This window comes from Phaethon aethereus (assembly GCF_964289735.1).
Source record: "Phaethon aethereus genome assembly, chromosome: 12".
In the NCBI taxonomy this organism is placed as follows: domain Eukaryota; kingdom Metazoa; phylum Chordata; class Aves; order Phaethontiformes; family Phaethontidae; genus Phaethon; species Phaethon aethereus.
The window spans coordinates 7,641,201-7,658,626 of NC_138588.1; the positions used below are offsets into that span (position 1 = coordinate 7,641,201).

General features: G+C 43.3%; 1 protein-coding gene across 1 annotated transcript in view; it reads left to right on the forward strand.

The window, feature by feature from the left end:
- AKAP13 (A-kinase anchoring protein 13) overlaps positions 1-17,426 on the forward strand; it is a gene marked incomplete at both ends in the record, with an annotated part of 153,309 nt that overhangs the window by 10,573 nt on the left and 125,310 nt on the right. The window contains one exon of the mRNA XM_082005025.1: positions 7,080-7,227. Coding sequence (XP_081861151.1) covers positions 7,080-7,227 — 148 coding nt within the window. The remainder of the gene's footprint in view (positions 1-7,079; positions 7,228-17,426) is intronic.

The window sequence follows — 17,426 nt, forward strand, 5'->3', positions numbered from 1 at the left end:
GCTCGATATCCATGCCATTAACCTGAAACCTTTTACTGGCAGAACTAATAGCATGGCTGTTAATTTAAAAAGGAAATAAAGTTAGGTTCAGAGATTTTTTTTTTTTAACCATTGGAGTCATTCTTGTCTTCCTGTGTGATTTTTTTTATTATTATTATTATTATTATTTGTTTTAAGAAAACAAAACAAAAAATCTCTGCTTCATGCTCCTTTAAGATCAAGGAGTTTGAAGTTGTTGACTATGAAAAGGGACCCAAAGCTACCCAAACTTGGCAGCTTGCCATTCTATTTATTTCTGGAGTCTCTCCCTGGAGGTTTTGTCTGCAGGAGGTTGCAACGCTCCAGCCGAACGACATCCATCTTTCTCCACGCTCCTGACCCCGGTCACTGTCTTTATCAAGGGGGATATCTCCAGGCGAGGAGGGATTTCTAGAGCTGCTCATGTTCAGACAGATTTTACAGCCCTACCTTTGTTTCTGGGGGCTGGAGTTCTGCAGAATAAACTGCCTTTGACGTGATTTTTCTCCTAAGTGCTCTTCCGAGTCAATACGTACTGGCGAAATGGAGGATGTCTGTAGTGACTACTGTTATCTCGCTGTAACAGATACCCCGACCTCGTCCCCTGGTCCCTTCCTTTTATATACGTGTGCTGGGAGCTCGTGGGGTAAATGGCTGCATCCGCAAAAGGGGATGGATGTTTCAAATAGCATCTCTGCAGCATCTGGGAGCGAAGTACCAGGAAGCAACGTCCAGGCCTTAATAGTGTTCCCAAGAAGGAAAATGCAGTCAGGGCTGAATGAGGTGCGCTCACAAACTCACCCTATGCTAAGGCAGAGGGGGAAGGGGACTCAGCTATATGTTTTGTAGGTAGGACCCATTCCCAGGTTCCACCCCCCTGGGATGAGCTGCTCAGCTGCTTCTGTTAACCTGGGGATAGCAGCCCGGAAAAGTTAGGATATAGGTTATTTTCTTGCTGTGGAAGAAGAGCATCCCTTGGTTTTATGAGCTAACGGTGATAGCGCTCGGTGTCTGCGTTGCGGCTGACCAGCCGGAGCACTTAGTCAGACTTGGGAGAACTGAGATCCAAGCCTTTCTCAACCTGCAGGGTTGTTGCAGGAGACGAGAGCGCTGTCATGTTTGCTGTAAAAATAGTTGCCCAAACTCCCATCTCCTTTTGCAGTCAGGAGCTTGTGCGGCTGCGCCGGGTTTTGTTCTGTCCAGATGTGTCTGTGTGTCCATGTGTTGTGTGTGTCCTTTCCTGAGGTGGTTCTTCAGGGGCTTACGCACATGTTTGCACCAACCCCAAGTAACATTGAATGGGAGGGATCTTCCAGGATACTCAACCGAGGCAGAGACGCTGGGAGGAGAAGTTTAGCCATTGACCTAATAATACTGGCAGAGGATGGTGGGGATGGATCATTGAGCATCTAAACAATTATATTTTGCTGTTTTTCTTGCGGGATGGTTTCTGCTGTGTTTTCTAAAGCTGCCTTGTAGTTGCTTTTTCCATCTTCCAGCTGCTTTCACAGTATTCTGCAGTTCTCAATTTGAGGTGGAATTGTCTCAACTTTCTCTTTGATTTTGTCTAACTTAATTATTGTCGGTCCTGCACACTTTCCAAAGAAAACGTAATATGATTGAAAAGCCAGCTTTTCCTTGAAAAGCCATTTGGATGAAAAATATTTGGTGCATTTGAACCACGATTCCCTTTTCATTGATGGGGAAACTGGAAGCACAGGGATGTGGAAGGACTTGCCTCCTGCTGTAATTACAGCCCGATCCTGTGTACTCTGTGTCGAGCAATAGCTGGAGTAACAGCAAGTCCATCTAAAAATGAACAAATAAAGGTACCAATGGGCCTGAATTCCTTGAAGGAGGAGAAAGAAAACACATCTGTTATTTTGTGCTGTCCTCCTGGGTACAGCGCAGCTCTCTTAGGAGCTATTTAGAGCTTCCCAAAGGGGAAAAAAATCCCAACTGTTTCAAAAGCTTATTTCTCCTTTTGCGTCCAAAAATAATGCAATAAGCAGTGACCCAACATGGATCTGATTCATGTTATGAATAGTGGAGGCAAAACAAAACCTGTTAGAGTGGCAGGTTACGTTTACTCATCTAATCCAGCCTCTTCATTAAAGCATCATCATGCCGACATCTACAACAGCTCTTTAGAAAGAAATATATAGTGAGGAAGGTTTCTCTCCCTGTATGTGAATCTTTAAGCCATCTAACACATGGACTTCCCATCACTGGCCAGGCTTTGCCTCCGTGAAAAAACAGCTGGAGATGGCAATGGTCATCAGCAGCAATTTTGCTTTTCTGTGTAGAACAAATTCAGGATTAGTAGTTGTTAATGTTTTATTATTAAAAGAAAAATGCTAAAGTAATGCTTGAGTGCTTGAGCGTTGCTATCTAACACACACTTTATTTTCATAAGTATTTTTAGACTGCACGTGTGTATGGGGAGGTCAGAGTGGGTGGCTAGTGGCTGAGATAACGTACTTCAAAATTCCCAATATGAACTACGGAGGGGAAAACCAACTTAGAAATCACATGCTTCAGCTATAAAAAATACAGCTTGCCTTTTTTTTTTTTTTTTAACTTTAAAATTTGTTGACCAACATAGTCCATTGTAGAGAAATGTACCTGTTGCTGTTAAGAGCTGATACCCCTCAGGAAAAACTCCTCCCTTGCCAGCTAAACTCATGGTTTTCAACTGGAGGTCTTGAATGCTGCATTTGCTAGGGCTGTCCTTGCTGTCCCACTGTAAAGGATCTTCTGTGACTGATTCCCCAAAACCAGACAGGTTTCCAGAGCCTGAAGTGGAAAAGATGTCTTTGCATGTTTTTCAATTACTTCTTTTTGGAAGGTGGATAGTATTTTTCAGCTAATAACATTGTGATCTTAATTCTTTTGAGCTTAAAGATTTTGTTCTCTTCATTGTCACTTCCAAAAACTGCTAGAGTCATCTATTAAAAAAAAAAAAAAAATCACCTCAAGGTAAATCATTCACTTTAAAAGGCACAGAAACCACATCTGAGAGGGAAGAAGCGGTTACTCAGAGTGGCTTGTACTTTGCCTACACAATCCACGTGCCTTTATAACTGCAGCATTGGAAAAACAAACACCTGAAAAGGTGGAGTTGTCCTAAAGCCAATAAAATATGCTGACAAACGGGCACGTTGTCTGTCTGGCTTTGGTTTTTAGACCTAGTGACAGCGTTTGGGCCTTTTTGGAGGTAATTGTATTTCTGCTGCCTTAACTAAGCCAAAGGCTCAGAGACGTAAAGCCCTTTCTGAATTGTTTTATCGGAGTTTAAAGCCCAAGGCCAGGGCTTTAAACCTGTCCCTTGGTGAGGCAGACCTTCTGCTTTCTCCCGTCTGTTTGAGGAAGGGAATATATTTAGAGAGAAGAGCTACATCCGCCTTCTTTACATCCCATTACAGTTATCTGAAACCAGAGATTTTCAGCTCCCGACGAGGGAGAGGGTGACCTCTTTCGTGAATGGACCAAAATGGAATGTTTTCATTTCCAATGGGCTTTAAGCCAAGTAAATATTAGTCAATCCAAACTAGTTTTGAAACTAAATTATTCTTATTTGTTGGAGCATTCCAGGGGACGGCTTTGATCTGTCTGTACTTTCACCGAAGGGATATTGGCAGGCTGGCCTCCCTTTTCTAGCCGTTCGGGATGAAAGCGGGGTTATAATAACCACCTTGTGTGGCAGTGATACTGAACAGATGACATTTTTTGGACAATATTAAATGAATAAAGGTAAACATACTTCAATTAAAATGTTTTTGGAGGCTGAATGCAATAGTGCTGTTGGAAAGGCTTCTATGTGGGTTGGAGGAATGTGGCTGCATTTGTAACTGATTTTCTTTAGCTCCAAAAATGTTTGAAAGAGAGGAGTTTGTTCTGTGCGTTATTTCCTTTTCACATAAATACATTGGTTCAATATAACTTTTAAATATCAAATTAAAATTGGCAGTGGACAACGAAATTGTTAATAACTGGGAAGTAGAGATGTGCGTTGAAGGAGGACGGTCTTTCTTATTTAGTGTTTGCTCTTTTCCTTCGGAGATCTCGGATCACGTCACGCATGGTGAGCTGTGCCATGCACTGTACAGCTGCAAGGTAGCTCAGAAGACACCTGTAAGAAAACTGAAGCACACAACAGTTAAGTGGCTTGCTGTTGATCTTGCTGAAGATGACTCAAGGTTTCAATTAAAGAAAAAAATAAATTGCTCGGTTATCATATTAAGGCTACTGGGTGTTCCCCTTCAGTCTTTTGCTGGAGGGTCCTCCAGAAGAGGAGGAGGAGGGAGCAGGGTGGTGGGGACCATCCCACTGTAAATTGCTGCTTGGGCACAGCTGAAAAGCCTTTTCAATTGATATCAGCTGATGATAATTTGTGCTTCCCTTAGACTTAAACATGAACTAAGGTAAACTGAATTAAAATATAAATGGAATCATTTTGGTTGGATAGGACTGTGGGAGTTCCTCTGGTCTAACCACCCACCAAAGCAGGGCCACCTTCGAAATTAGGTCAGACTGCTGCACACCTAATGTTCAGGTATCTATATGAGAAGTTCAGCTATCTTTTTTTAAGCTCCAGCTTAGATTTCAGGTTATGTGGAACCTTTGGTGTTCAGGATTTTTTGCATGTATTTACACATCTTTTGTCAATCCTAAATCTACAAAATAGCTTTTGCAAATAACTCCGCAGATTAACTTGCTTTTCCTTGGTGTGGAAGTGACTGTTTCACGTAGATAGACAGGTGTCTTGTCGTGTGCGCTCTATGCGGATTTGCTTTTCTTACACAGGAATTGGACTAGCTGTACTTGATTTCTGAGTTAAGTAAAAGAAAAATCTCCTTTAGTAGATAGCACTTTAAACAATCAGCCCTGTTCACGAGCATTCTGAAATGTCACCTGCATTTTAAGTCCATTTAAGTACTTTGTACGTTTATGCCTTAAGGGAGGAACAGTTTGAACGAAGACGGATATAAAAGCCAAGGCACAAAGCGTTTGTAGGTTAAAGCTTCAGCTTTTGTTGTTTTGAACATCCGCTCAAAACTGGATCCGTTTGCTTGAAATGGCATATTTTGTTTTCAACTCAACATGTAAACTGGTCATGCTTGAATTTAAAGCTTGATTTATTTCTTTTTGCACCTGTTTTTATTTTAACACTGACTATATCCAATATATCCTTTTGCTACATGGGTGCTTTCTCCCCAGCTGGAGGTCTGGTCTGATATTATCGTGTGAGACCTTCCTAAAATGTACATTTGTACCTCTGCAACCCCTGGAAATGTAAACTAGACTTGCTGCTCCGTTTATCTTTTCTGAATTCATGGTTTTCTTTTCTGTGTGTTGTAAGACTGACCCATAGAGCTGTTTTTAAGAGCAGGGGCTGGTTGTATACTGCACTGCAAAACCTTGTTTCTATCAAAACAAGGTGAAGTCCTGCCCCGGGCAAGAGATATCAGACGAGGAGAACCGGACATGAACTTGGGGGAAAGAAGCTGTGGTGGGGTGTAAAAGGGGCTGAGGTGAGGGAGGATGGGGTGGATGTGAGGCGGGGCGTGGGAAGGGATGCTGACCGCGGCATGGGTCTGCAGAGGGGCTTGGAAGACTTGGACTTCTCCACAGTAGTTACATTTGACAAAGGGAAGGGATGAACTGAGTGATCTTAAGGAGAAGGTTTTAAATTAAATGACATGCATATTCTATTGGATATGCAAATTGGAATTACATAATCTGCAAAAATAGTAATAATGATAAAAAAAAATCTTTTCCAGATTTGCAGCCTTAACCATACGCTCAATGGGGTGGTGGCAGAGCTGGCTACTGCAGCTGCAGTGGAAAACTGGGGCATCCAACTGGTTTTGATCTTAGAAAAGGGGCAGAAGGTCACTGCACAGTCTGTTGTTCTCAGTGTCTTGTAGTTGATACGATTCTTCGGGCACATAAATGGTGTACGGTGAGATCAAACGAACATGCTTCATTAGTGCTGTAGTAACTGCAAGCCATCTTCTTTCCTCGCTTTCCCTTTCCCATGGAAGGCTGAAGTTAGTGGTTATTGCTCCTGTTGTCCGTGCAGGTGTGTGAAATTCAGGTGTATTTACTGTGTCCTGTGCTGGGTTAAATATGATAACATGTGTGCCCTTTATGGATATAATTTTTCCTGGTAGCAAAGATGAGCAAAATGATAGAATATACTGAGATATGGAAATAAAGCCTTCCTAAAACTAAGCAGCAACATTCATCCAACAGATCACAACAGATTTCAGGGCTTGAAGAGCTGCTGGTTTTGATGATGTACAGAGCTTTTCATCAAGGCGTGAGCTTATAGATGCTGAGAGAGAAGAGCTACCGCCGTCTGTACAGCCACAGTTACTCTTTTTTTGTAAGGAAGGTGGAAGAAATCTCAGTGGATGTGAACCTTCCGTATCTTTGCGTGTTTATGGATGGCAGATGAGAGATGCATTCGGTGATTGAGTCGGTTACACTGCAGCTGTCAACACAGTGGCTAGCTTGGATGCTCAAGCAAGAATTGGGGAGTTTCTTTAAATTTATGAAGACCAGGCCACTATCCCAACTCTGTTTTAGCTATGTGTATGTGGGGGGATATGTGTGCATGCGCGTGTGTGTGTGTTAAAAAAAAAAAAAAAAAGAAACAAAACCCAAAAACAAACAAACAAAAACTCCAACCAAAAAAAAACACCAAAAAAACCCCAAAACCAAACCCAACCCTGTGTGGGATGTGTGCTTATGTTTGTCAGACTTGGCGTGATTTCACCATATTAAGTTGCTATTTTGAATATATCCTTGAGATTTCTACGTATCTCTTCCCAGAGCTGCGCTCAACATATTTTCTGGCTGGCTGGCTGGCTGTGATGCTAAGAGGCATGCTAAGGATGACTTGCATTTCTGAAAATTAGGATGGGCCCCGAGTTGTGTGAAAGGAGTGTATGAATGGGAAGCAGGAGCCTTGGAGGTAGACAAGTTTTATTTTAAATAATGCAGTTCTTGCAAGTATGAATCTAACCCTTACTTTTTTTGTTCCTTTTCCCTAGGGTGACTCTGTCATTACAGTGCAGCTGACCGAGGAAGATAAAGTTGAGGATGATGTAGTTTTTTACTTGGTCTTCACTGGGTCAACTGTCCAACACTGCACAAGCACGAGAAAGATTAATCCTGGGAGTCTGGAGACGATTTCTCCTGGTAAACAATTGCCTTTCTTTGCACATTAGTGTATCAGTCTGTGAAATTTGGTTAATTCGAGTAGACTTAAATGTAATGCTGTTCTGTTCATTGTCTTTTTAGTCACACATTCACAGAGAGTAGAAAGTGTCGTTTCGATGGCTGCTTTTGCCTTTTAAAAATATCTCGCTTGATTTCCCTAGAATTCTATGACTCTGGGATTGCAACTATATAATGTGTAACTATATGATTCTATTGTAGAAAACACACAGTTGTATTTACACATAGTAAAAAGCTTTTAAATGCAAGCAAGATAATGGAAGACGCATTTGCAAGGTAGAGATGCTATTGTCCAAGGAGTGTACAGCCCCATATGTCCTAGCTAAACTTAGGATCTGCTTAAGTCGGTGAGGTTCATTGCTGTAGTCCTGGTGAAATACAACCCTTTTCCCCTAAAGCCTGCAGATCAGAGCCAACACAGAGTTTCTGAAACTCCTGCAGTGGCAGGCAAGCGAATGGTGCTTGGTGCCATCCCTCTAGCACAGCCAGTCCAGATGGGGTGGGTTTTCACATTAAAGCCCACTACTCCTTTTAAGCCTTCGTGCCGTTAATAAAACAAAACAGATCGGCATGACATTTTCCGTTGGTGACTTCGGGACCGTGGGAATGAGCGTGTTCCAGGCTGCGGTCCTTACCATTAACCTTTCATTCTGACTTGTTGCTATGCAGCGCGTTGATACCAGTGTGAGAAAACGCCTGACATTCTCACTATACGCAGTATAGCTGAAGTGATCGAGTGTGTTTCTTGGGTTTGCTTTTCGATCTCTCTCCTAAGTGTTGTTTTATGAGGGGTGCATGTGAAGTAAAATCTGGGCTAAGGAGTTTTTCCTCCCGATGATGAGTAGCTGAAAGTTGGCCACCGTATTTTTCATTTCCTCCTCTTTTTGTGCTGTTCAGGTTGCTCAGTTGGCTTGGGAAGAGAAGTCTTTTTACGGTTACTGAGGACTGGAGCCCTGTGCAATCAATTAGATTAGTGCTTATTTTCTCCCAGAGGAGGGAGAAGAGGGGGTGACTCCTTCCCCGCTTTTGTGTGGCGGGCGCGGGGCTCTGCCAGCCCCGCTTGCGATGACCTCACCCCCCCCTCGGGACCGCGGCTGCGTCGCCAAGAAAGGGACTGAAAAGCTTCAGTGTTCCCCTTCGGCCCGCGCGGGAGCCGGCGGAGCTGATGGCATTTCCGGGCGGGAGCCATGCTTGCCTATGGCCGCTGGCCCTGGCGGCCTCGGCGCGGTGGTGGACGCGGCTGGGGCGGTGGCTGCCGGGCTGTACCCGGGGTGACGGGGCCCGAACGTAACTGAGTCACTGGGGAGGGCTCCCTGGGGCTCCTTTTGTCGCTGTTAGTGGGAAATCTGACTCCGCTGGTGAGTCAAAGGGTAAGGACGGAATTGCTCTCAATTGTTCCTTTAGTTATAATGGGCTTGCTTTTTTTTTTTTTTCTTTTTAACTCGGTAGAGTCAATCCGTGGCATGGGATGCTACGTAGGGCTAGGTGCTGTCCCAAAATGCAGCAGGTATTGGACAAAGACTTAATGGATCTGACAGAAAGGTGGTCTCATTCCTGCCAGGCAGCACTACCCGGGGCCGCAGCGTGAGAGAAGGGATGTCATCTCAGATGTAAGGAACTGTTTGGATAACGCGCTGTTCTGTGTTCGTACCTCGTTTTGGAGAAACAACCTGAGGGAAAAAAAAAGACTTTACTGGTTAAGGCAGTGCTGGGGAGAAGCAAAATGGGAAAAAACAATTTTTTCGTACCCTCCTCTGACACAGATGCGTTTGTCCAGTGTTGCTTCAGCACTGACTACTCTGATTTCAATAAGAGCATGACTTATTTCAGCCCAGCTCTTCCTCCTCCTCCTCCTCCTTCCTGCAGTTGACAGTGAGTCTGTAATCGTGTGTTTATACTGTATATTAGCCCAGTTGCCTTGGAGATGGTTGTGGTGACTCAGAGCTGGCGTTATTTGACCTCGCTACAGGATTAGCCATGAACAAGAGAGCGTGTGGGAGACCAGCCCATGTTTAAACATCCTAGCCTGGGCACTTAGCGAGTGCTCTGCAAGGAAACTCAGCTTTTAGCCAAAATCTTGTCCTTCACTTCCAGCTTTGAGCATCTTTCGTTTGTCCCAGCAGCGCAAGACGTGTTGCAGGTCCCCCCGAGCACAGCTGCTCCTCGGGGGACATCTCGGGTGGATGAAGGAAGGGCTGGTTCACTCGGGAGCGTGCCGAACCCCGCCGCCAGCCGGCCTTGAACCTCCTCTGCTTCCCCTCTGGGCTTGGAGGCTCTTCTCTCAGCCTTGTCCCAAGACCCTGGAGTTTCATATGGTCCCCGGAGGACTTCAGATTAAGTTCATCGGGGCTGGGGTAACCATAATTCAGTTGAGGCTAATGTGAAAACAAAACCAGTTTTTTAATTTTTTCTTTACTTTTTCAGGAGTTGTGGTAATGTATGGAGGCGTAAAATCCAGAAAGAGAAATGATGTGATTACATCTGCTGCCAAAATTAAGTAGGATGTTTTAGCAAAGCTTTCAAAGGAAATCACATTAAAAAAAAAAAAAAATCTCAACAGGATAAGATGGTTTTAGATGAGAAATTAAAGAAAATGGAATGGAAATATAAACTGTCAGAATACCTCCTAAATTTTCATTGTGTGTGAAAATTCTCTATATCCTGAAAGACTTTACCTACATAAAAGCTTACTGTTGCAGAGTCAAATGACTGCTGCATTTTATATAATTACTGGGGTAATCTGCTTCTTTCTTACACTGTCTTTATCATCAGCCTTAAACTTTAAATATATATACTTAACAGTGCCGCTGAAATCTAAACTTTTACCTCTGTACATAATAAAAGAAAGAACTTCTGGTTGTAAATTTATGGGAGCAGCTTTTTTTAGCTGAAGATGTAGCTAAATGGAGATTCAGCGGTCACTCAAAGGACAAAATACTTACCTGTTCTGAAGGATGGGATGGGGTGATTATCCTGTCAATTGCTATTGACTGTATTATGAATTTAAGGGAAATAATTTCCCCTTGTAAGAAACAGATTCTCATCTGAGCTGATCTGTTGTAACTTGAAGTATCAAAATGAGCTACTGCGTTACAAGAATTAGGCGGTGGATGATGCTTTGTGTGCTTCCAGTAGCTCCTTTGCCAGCCTAAGGACAAATCAGGTGACATCGTCCAGCAAAGCTTCTGTTTGCCTTGGTGAAAAGGTACTTAAAACTTACTTAGCTATTGCTTTACTGTCACTGTTAAAATGCTTCAATTTCTAAATGATCTGGTTCAAATTCTCCATAAGTGAAGAAGTTTTCCTCCGTACCAGAGGCGCTCTGTAGTTCTGCAGAACAATTTCAAACACTGTCTCATCAGACACTTCGCATGTTAAGGTCCGTCTGCGTGGCAGGCAGAGATGCTGTGGCACTGGATGTTGCTCTAGTTTGGATATCATTAGTTGCAAAAGTTTGGTCACTGCAGTTCGGGTATTAAGCAAATACCAAAGGTCCAAGCAGGGAAGGATGCAGAGAGATGATGTCAGATCTGCTGCTACGGCTAAACCGTTGCTGCTGCTGAAATTGTACTGTTGGGGATGGATGTGTCTTCTTACGTCATGGATGCTTGTCCTACTTAGTGTTGGTCATAAATTGAGCTTTTCAGCAAGTCTTTATTACTGTAGTAACTGAGACTGTCATAATCTTTACTATATTTTTTTTCCTTCCCAACTTCTCTGCAGAGTAGGGAGGGAACTGAGACACTGAACAGCCAAGCAGATTGCACGTGGTCGTGTAGAAAGTCTGTGTTAAAGCAGGGAAGTGAAACTTCATTGCAAGACAGCAACCTCGTTGCCTGCCTCTACTGCTAGACCAGCTTTTCCCCCACTGTAAAAAAAACTAGCTTATAATAAAAAGCCTCAAATCACGATCTGGCAAACGAGCCAACAAAAGAAGGAACGACCTCATCCCTATACGCATGAGTCAATGAGCCCTGACCACAGCCTGCCATGGGCAGTGGTGGCATCATGGCATCGGGAAGCTCCCGAGCAGATTTGGGGAGAGCTTTCTCGCAGGAGAAAGCTCACAAAGCGCAGTTGTGCTGGGAGCTGAAGTACGTGTGCGGCGCGTCTGGCACATGGTTGCGTGCCGTCACGATGACGGCTGCATTAGCGGGTGCAAATTTTGCTTCGCATTTAAAGCATGGTGTGTAGATCTGGGAAACGCAGAGGAGCTCACTGGAGGAAAACAGGGAGAGACAGTCCAGTACTGTAAGTCCAGGGCTGCAGCAGCTCCTAGTCAGGCAAGTGAAGGAAGGGTAAGAGGTACCCGGCCTGTCAGCCGAGTCACTGAAACAATAAGGTAATTTTGTGAGGTACAGTTGCCTCTGTGTGTGCTGTTTCAAGGCGTTGTAGCCCTCCGAGCCTTTGCTCTGTAATACCTACTTCGCTTTTTTCTCGATGGTTGATCTCAAAAGGTACAGGATTCTTGTACGGATTTCAGAGGGCAGGAGGAGCCAAATTGGAGGAGGAAAAAGGGCCTGAGAGACTGTCTGTCTGCTGATTGCCAGCAGTTCCTACGGGGCTGAAACACTCCCATTTACTGCAAATAGCCTTGACCCGCTGGCAGCTTTCTGTCCGCGCTTAAGCTAAGGTGGAGAAGCAGGTTCAGTCTTTAACTTTTGCTTAATTCCATAGTTCTTAGGGTTTTTGTTTTTTGGCTTTTTCCTTCTTACTTTCTTCCTGCTAGTTAAAAGGATAGACTAAAATTAATTTCAATTAGCTTGGAAATATCTTCATTTCAAACTTTTATTTTACTGTGAAATCCTTTACATATGTTCATACTTGATTCTCTTCTGCCACAGACTATGTTTTCCCCTAGGAAACAACTTTTCATAGAAAAAGCTGTATTTCATGAATTACAAGCTTTGTAATGGTAGACCAAAAGGGTAAACAAGTTGCATAACAAATGACCGCTTGGCAATACCAGTTGTGGATTTGAAAATACTCTTAATTATGAAACAAAAAAACTCCTAAAATAGAATAAAACAGTGTAGCCAAGAAGACTTTTTGCAGTCCATCCTCTTTGGTGTACTTAATTGCTTTAGGCAGTATAATTAAAAGGAAATGATGCCAGTTATAGATGACATCAGTCACAGGAAAAAGTGATTGAATCTGTATTGAAATTATTTATGATGTAATGTGTGGGGTCTTACACTTCTATAGATATTTAGGGCATCTGCAGTATAAAGGGCCTTAAAAAATCTTTCTACACTCTCCATATTAATAGCTGAGGGTTTCAAAGGTAAAACAAAGGCTCCTGTCTGTTACTGGTACCGTGCCTATGGCTTCCTGTGTTGCAGGATTGAATACGCTGTGTAAATCACACATATGCACTTCAAATATGGCCTTTGATTTTCAGAACCAGAATTTGAGATTTCTGAAGCAGAAAAGAACCCCTTTTCAGATGGCCACAGGAGAACCCGTGATTTCCCTGTGCACGAATCACCAGATGGCAACATCTCTTGGATGCAGATCCAAGATACTCCATGAGATCCACCACATTTGTTGCTTGGCTTTCCTGTCCTGCTCAAATCTATTTGTAAGACTTCTTTCAGCCCAGCTCCACCATGGTAACTCAGAGGATGCAATTAGCACCAGAGTCTTTAGTCACCTACTAGGCAAACCCAAACATGTGCTTCCAGCAGGGCTTTAAATAGCTGCCCAGGCTGGGGGCCCATTGTTTGATAGCTCAAATGCAAACTCTGAAAATAGGAGGTTTGGGCAGGATTTCCACTTTTAGAGGAGTAGGAAATGAAATCATGTTTTGGTAAAGCTCTGTTTAGGGGTGTTTTGTCTCCATGTGTCTTGTTTAATGAGAAAAAGTCCAAAGAGTTCTGCTGCCGCCCTTTTAACCACACCCAGGGTCAAAGGCACAGGTACAGATTAGATGGACAGGTCTAAGGCCATACATTACCTTGCCTGCTAATTGCTTACAGCTCAGAAATCTCCACCTTTTCTTCTCCTCATTGGTTTGCATCGTTGTTGTGTAAAGAGGAGGCAGTGCTGTCATAGGAGTACGCCTCATCTCTTCAGACACAAGGACAGAGAGGCCAGAACCCTGTGTTCTTCATTTTTTGCTCTTATGTATTGCCCAAAGCAAGTTTCAGTAAGTGGCCCAGTAAAGAACTCTTTAGTAGAAGACTTCTCTCTAAATCATTTTTAAAGTGTGGTTTTACGTGAAGGTGAAGAATTCACTTCATTGCAACAGAAGCCGTCACTGCGCCCATCTCTACATAGACTGAAAGAGTTTTTCAATTTTGGTGTTTTCCTTCAATATGTTGGCACTTCTCAAAACAGCTCCAAGTAGTGAATTGTTTCCAGGTTAAATTTAAAGTAACTGAGGAGCAGAAGGAGAAATGGGGTAAAATGCAATGCAGGAAGAATTAAGGGATGGGTTATTTGACTTTTATCACAGTTAGGCCAGCATAAATGATCCAATTTCATACTGTGGCAAAAAAAAAAAAAAAAAGTATGAAGAAAAGAAGCCTGACTATACACATGAATTTATTCTGTGCAGTCTGAGCCATCAGCAAGGCAGAAACACTGTTGTGTTTGTCAGAAACTGGAACTGGAATACTACTGGATAATACCAATGTGGGGATGTTCAATATTTCATCATTTGCTTTTCATTGTGATTTTGGCCAAAGGACCTGATTTCTGGAGAAGGCTGAAGGTGGTCAGGAGGGGTGCTGGGCAGCACCATGAACCTGATGGCGTTGTAAGGCATGGAGATTTCTCTTCCCTTCTGTGGGTGCGCTCATGTGCGTGATTTATTCAGTTACATGTGTGTTCAGCCTACCAAAATGCAAACCTTTATAAATAGCCTATAAATAGGCTCATCACTCTTCCTGACACAGTCAGGGAGGTTTTTCTGCTTTTTAATGAGTCAGGAGGTTTTTTTGTTCCACTTCTAGGGAAGGTGTCTGAGGGAGTTAGACCAGTCGATAGTCAAATGCCCTGATGCTTGCAGAGCACATGACTTGGTGCTTAACCCATGTTAGGAGAAAGCCTAGCTGCCTACCAGCCGGAGCAGAAAAGAGATCATCAAGAGTCTGTTCTGGCATTGCCCGGAGCTCTTTGTGATCTTGGGCAAGTTACTTGACCTCATAAAAATAGATTTCGGCTGCTTTTACAGATGATAACCTCTTACCTCCTGAGAGTTCCAGAAACCTTGGCTCACTTTTGCTAATGCTCTGGGAAAAAGGGCTGTTGAAGAAGTTCAGATACTAGTCTAGGCCAAGGAGGCACCAGTCTTTGATGTGGAGAGCAGCATTGCCCCACCAATGGTTCCTTCAGAAGGTTCATGTATTGGGGACACGTTTGCTTACGTCGCTCAAAGCAGAGGGGCAGAGACCTCTTGAGCAATCTTTGTAGTACTGGCCAAGCTTGTTACTTACTGTCTCCTCGTTCATTTGAACTGTTTGCCAAAAGTCAGAACCTGTCTCAGATTCTTACCCCCTGAGTCTGACATCTTCTCAGACGTAGGGAAGGAGAACATCAAAGCATTGTGAGCGGTTGCCTTTTCGAAGAACATTCCCTAGGGTTTAGCAGGATGATTGTTTGATCCTGTTAGATGAAAACGGATCGTCAGCCCTGTCACCTCCCTTTCAAGGCTGTATTGGATATCTGGGGGAGTTTCAAGAGAACCATCCGTGGCTGCAGATCAGGACATGGCCTGTTTGTCACCTCCCTCGCATTGCATTGAACGGTCCTGTAGCTTTGCTTAATTTTGAAGCTGATGTTTCACAAAGGCTCATCCAAGGGAACTTTGTGTACATCCACGATGTACCAGTTTAAAGAGACCATGTGTCTTGCCCGAGGTTTCTCTCATTGTTGTCATGATGGAGGAGCTTTTGCTGTCCCGCAGAAGAGTTGTTTGGCTTCCTGTCAAGGAAATGACTGTCCCAAAGTGTTTCTCTGTAGCTGCTCACGGGCTTCTGCTTCTATCCTGAAAGTCCACTGGATTTCTGGCAGAGTAGCCGTGGTCTAGGTTATTTTGCAGGTGGGATTCTTATGGGAATAGACAGAAAATAGTTTGGGAGCGGGAAGTTTAGCTTTTCTCATGCTGTTAAGGAGTCTTTTATTACGAATGTTTTTTTAACTCTGCATTCTAGTGAACTTCTCCTTTGCATGAGGGAGAGCCAAGTTTGCAGCACTTGAGTCAGCTCCCATAGGGTAGCCCAGCATTCTCAGCAGGCTGCATGCAACTTGCTTCTGTTTTGGAGGTTTTAAACAAAATTAGTAAGTCTTACCATCTCCTTACTCTGATGTCCTTAAGAAGATGAACAAAGCAAGAAGGTGGAGGGGTATACACTTCTGAATTGCATTAAAGGCGAGTTCCCCCAAAGTTGTACTGTCTTCCTGCTTCTCCCTTGAATATTTGAGGCTCCTGCTGTGAGGACGGGTGGAGTTTGTGAATGGGTTTCATCCGGGCTGCTGAGATCCCTCCTGCTGCCCGTGCTGTTGACTGGTCATATATTAGAATGCACGTGCAATATTTCCAGGAACAGTAGAAGCAAGTCTTCCTACCCTTATCCTTTTTTATAACATCAGTACTAGTAAATCTAGTCCTTCAGCTTTCACATCATCCTCTTGCTAATAGATGCCTGGTGGTGGACGGAAAGAAATTTTCTCACTTTGCAGCTTCAGAGCCCCACGGTTGTATGAAGCTGTTGCAGTGACATCCATGTGTGTTTTTGTCCTCCCCTTCTACAGCTGGCTTTGATATCTTTCCAGCTGCATTTGCTCCCCTTAGAAAGCCATGCAGCCTCGTCTCTGACAAGTTTTTGGTGCTACCCATGGTGTCCTAATAGCAGTTTTGACCTTTCAATTAACTTCAGGATCGCCTCTTTCAGCAGACAAAACCTGTATACATGCCAAAAGCCTCAGAAGAGATTTGGAAGGTTGGCTGAAAGACCATGAAGATTAGGGACATATTTTTCCTTTTGTCAGGGAAATCAACAGCAAAGGGCCCCGACACTAGAAGGAAACTTTCCCACTGACCACAAATAGGGGCTTAAATTGAATTTTCAAGCCTTTAAAAATAAATCGTCATTTTGTATTTAATTAAGCAGGGTTTCATGAATATAGTAGTATGCTGAGGTCATGGGCAAAAAGAGGCTTTTCCAGTAATTAGTGCAGGGTCCATGCTGTTCTGGCAAAAACAGCCATGACGTCAGTCCAAGACTGGAACAAGAAGCTGTGCTGCACGGTGAACTTGAAACACAAACCTTATTAGTAAAGGAGTATGTCTGACAATTACAAGTGCTGGTTGTGTTGGACATATAGTATATTTTTCCTTTCAAAATTGCAAACAGGTGTTTGTGGGTTTTGGTTTTGTGCGGGGTTTTTGGTTTGATTTCCCCCCCCCCCCCCGCCCCGTTTGGGGCTTTTTGTTTGTTGGTGTTTTTGTTTTTAGTTTCTGAGTCAATGAAATTGCTGCTATGCCAGGGCATCCTTTCTCTTGCTTCTCTTGCCTTAAACAAACAAACCCGAAAGTTATCAAACTTCCATCCTTTTTGTTTTGTAAATATGGAAAGTGGCCATTTCCATGTTTTGATTTAGCAGAAGCAGTCTAGTTTTAGTTTTGTCATGTGAACCCCAATGCAACAGCGAGCCTGAGATCGGAGAGCACGCACAGGGCATGCCTCGGCAGGTCACGCTCTCGTAGCCACTGCCGCTTTTTAGGTCTTTGTTTAAGGTGTTTTATGTACAAGCCAAGTGTTGTGACAGCATTTGGGGTATGTAGTTTTGCAGCACTCGGGTTCTGGTTTCTGGTGACTTACTGGAGTCCTGTGGAGCTGGAAAAGAGAAGTTTGACCGTATAGTCTAGCTGTTTGGACTGTAATTTCCATTGGTACGTTAGCAAAATCTTCACTTGAATTACTTGCCACTCTTGAGTTCATTTGTCACTGATCAAAAATAGCCTGGTCAGATAAGGGTGGATTATATTTCTTGGTTTATATTGTGACAGAGAAGAGTTACACATCTTTTCCTTTTAAGGTCTATAAGAAATACTTACCTCTGATACATATAAATTCCCAAGATATTGATGGTCACAACTCTAAATTAGACACTAACTTGTTCTTACCTGTTTTCATGTAAAGACTATGTGTGTC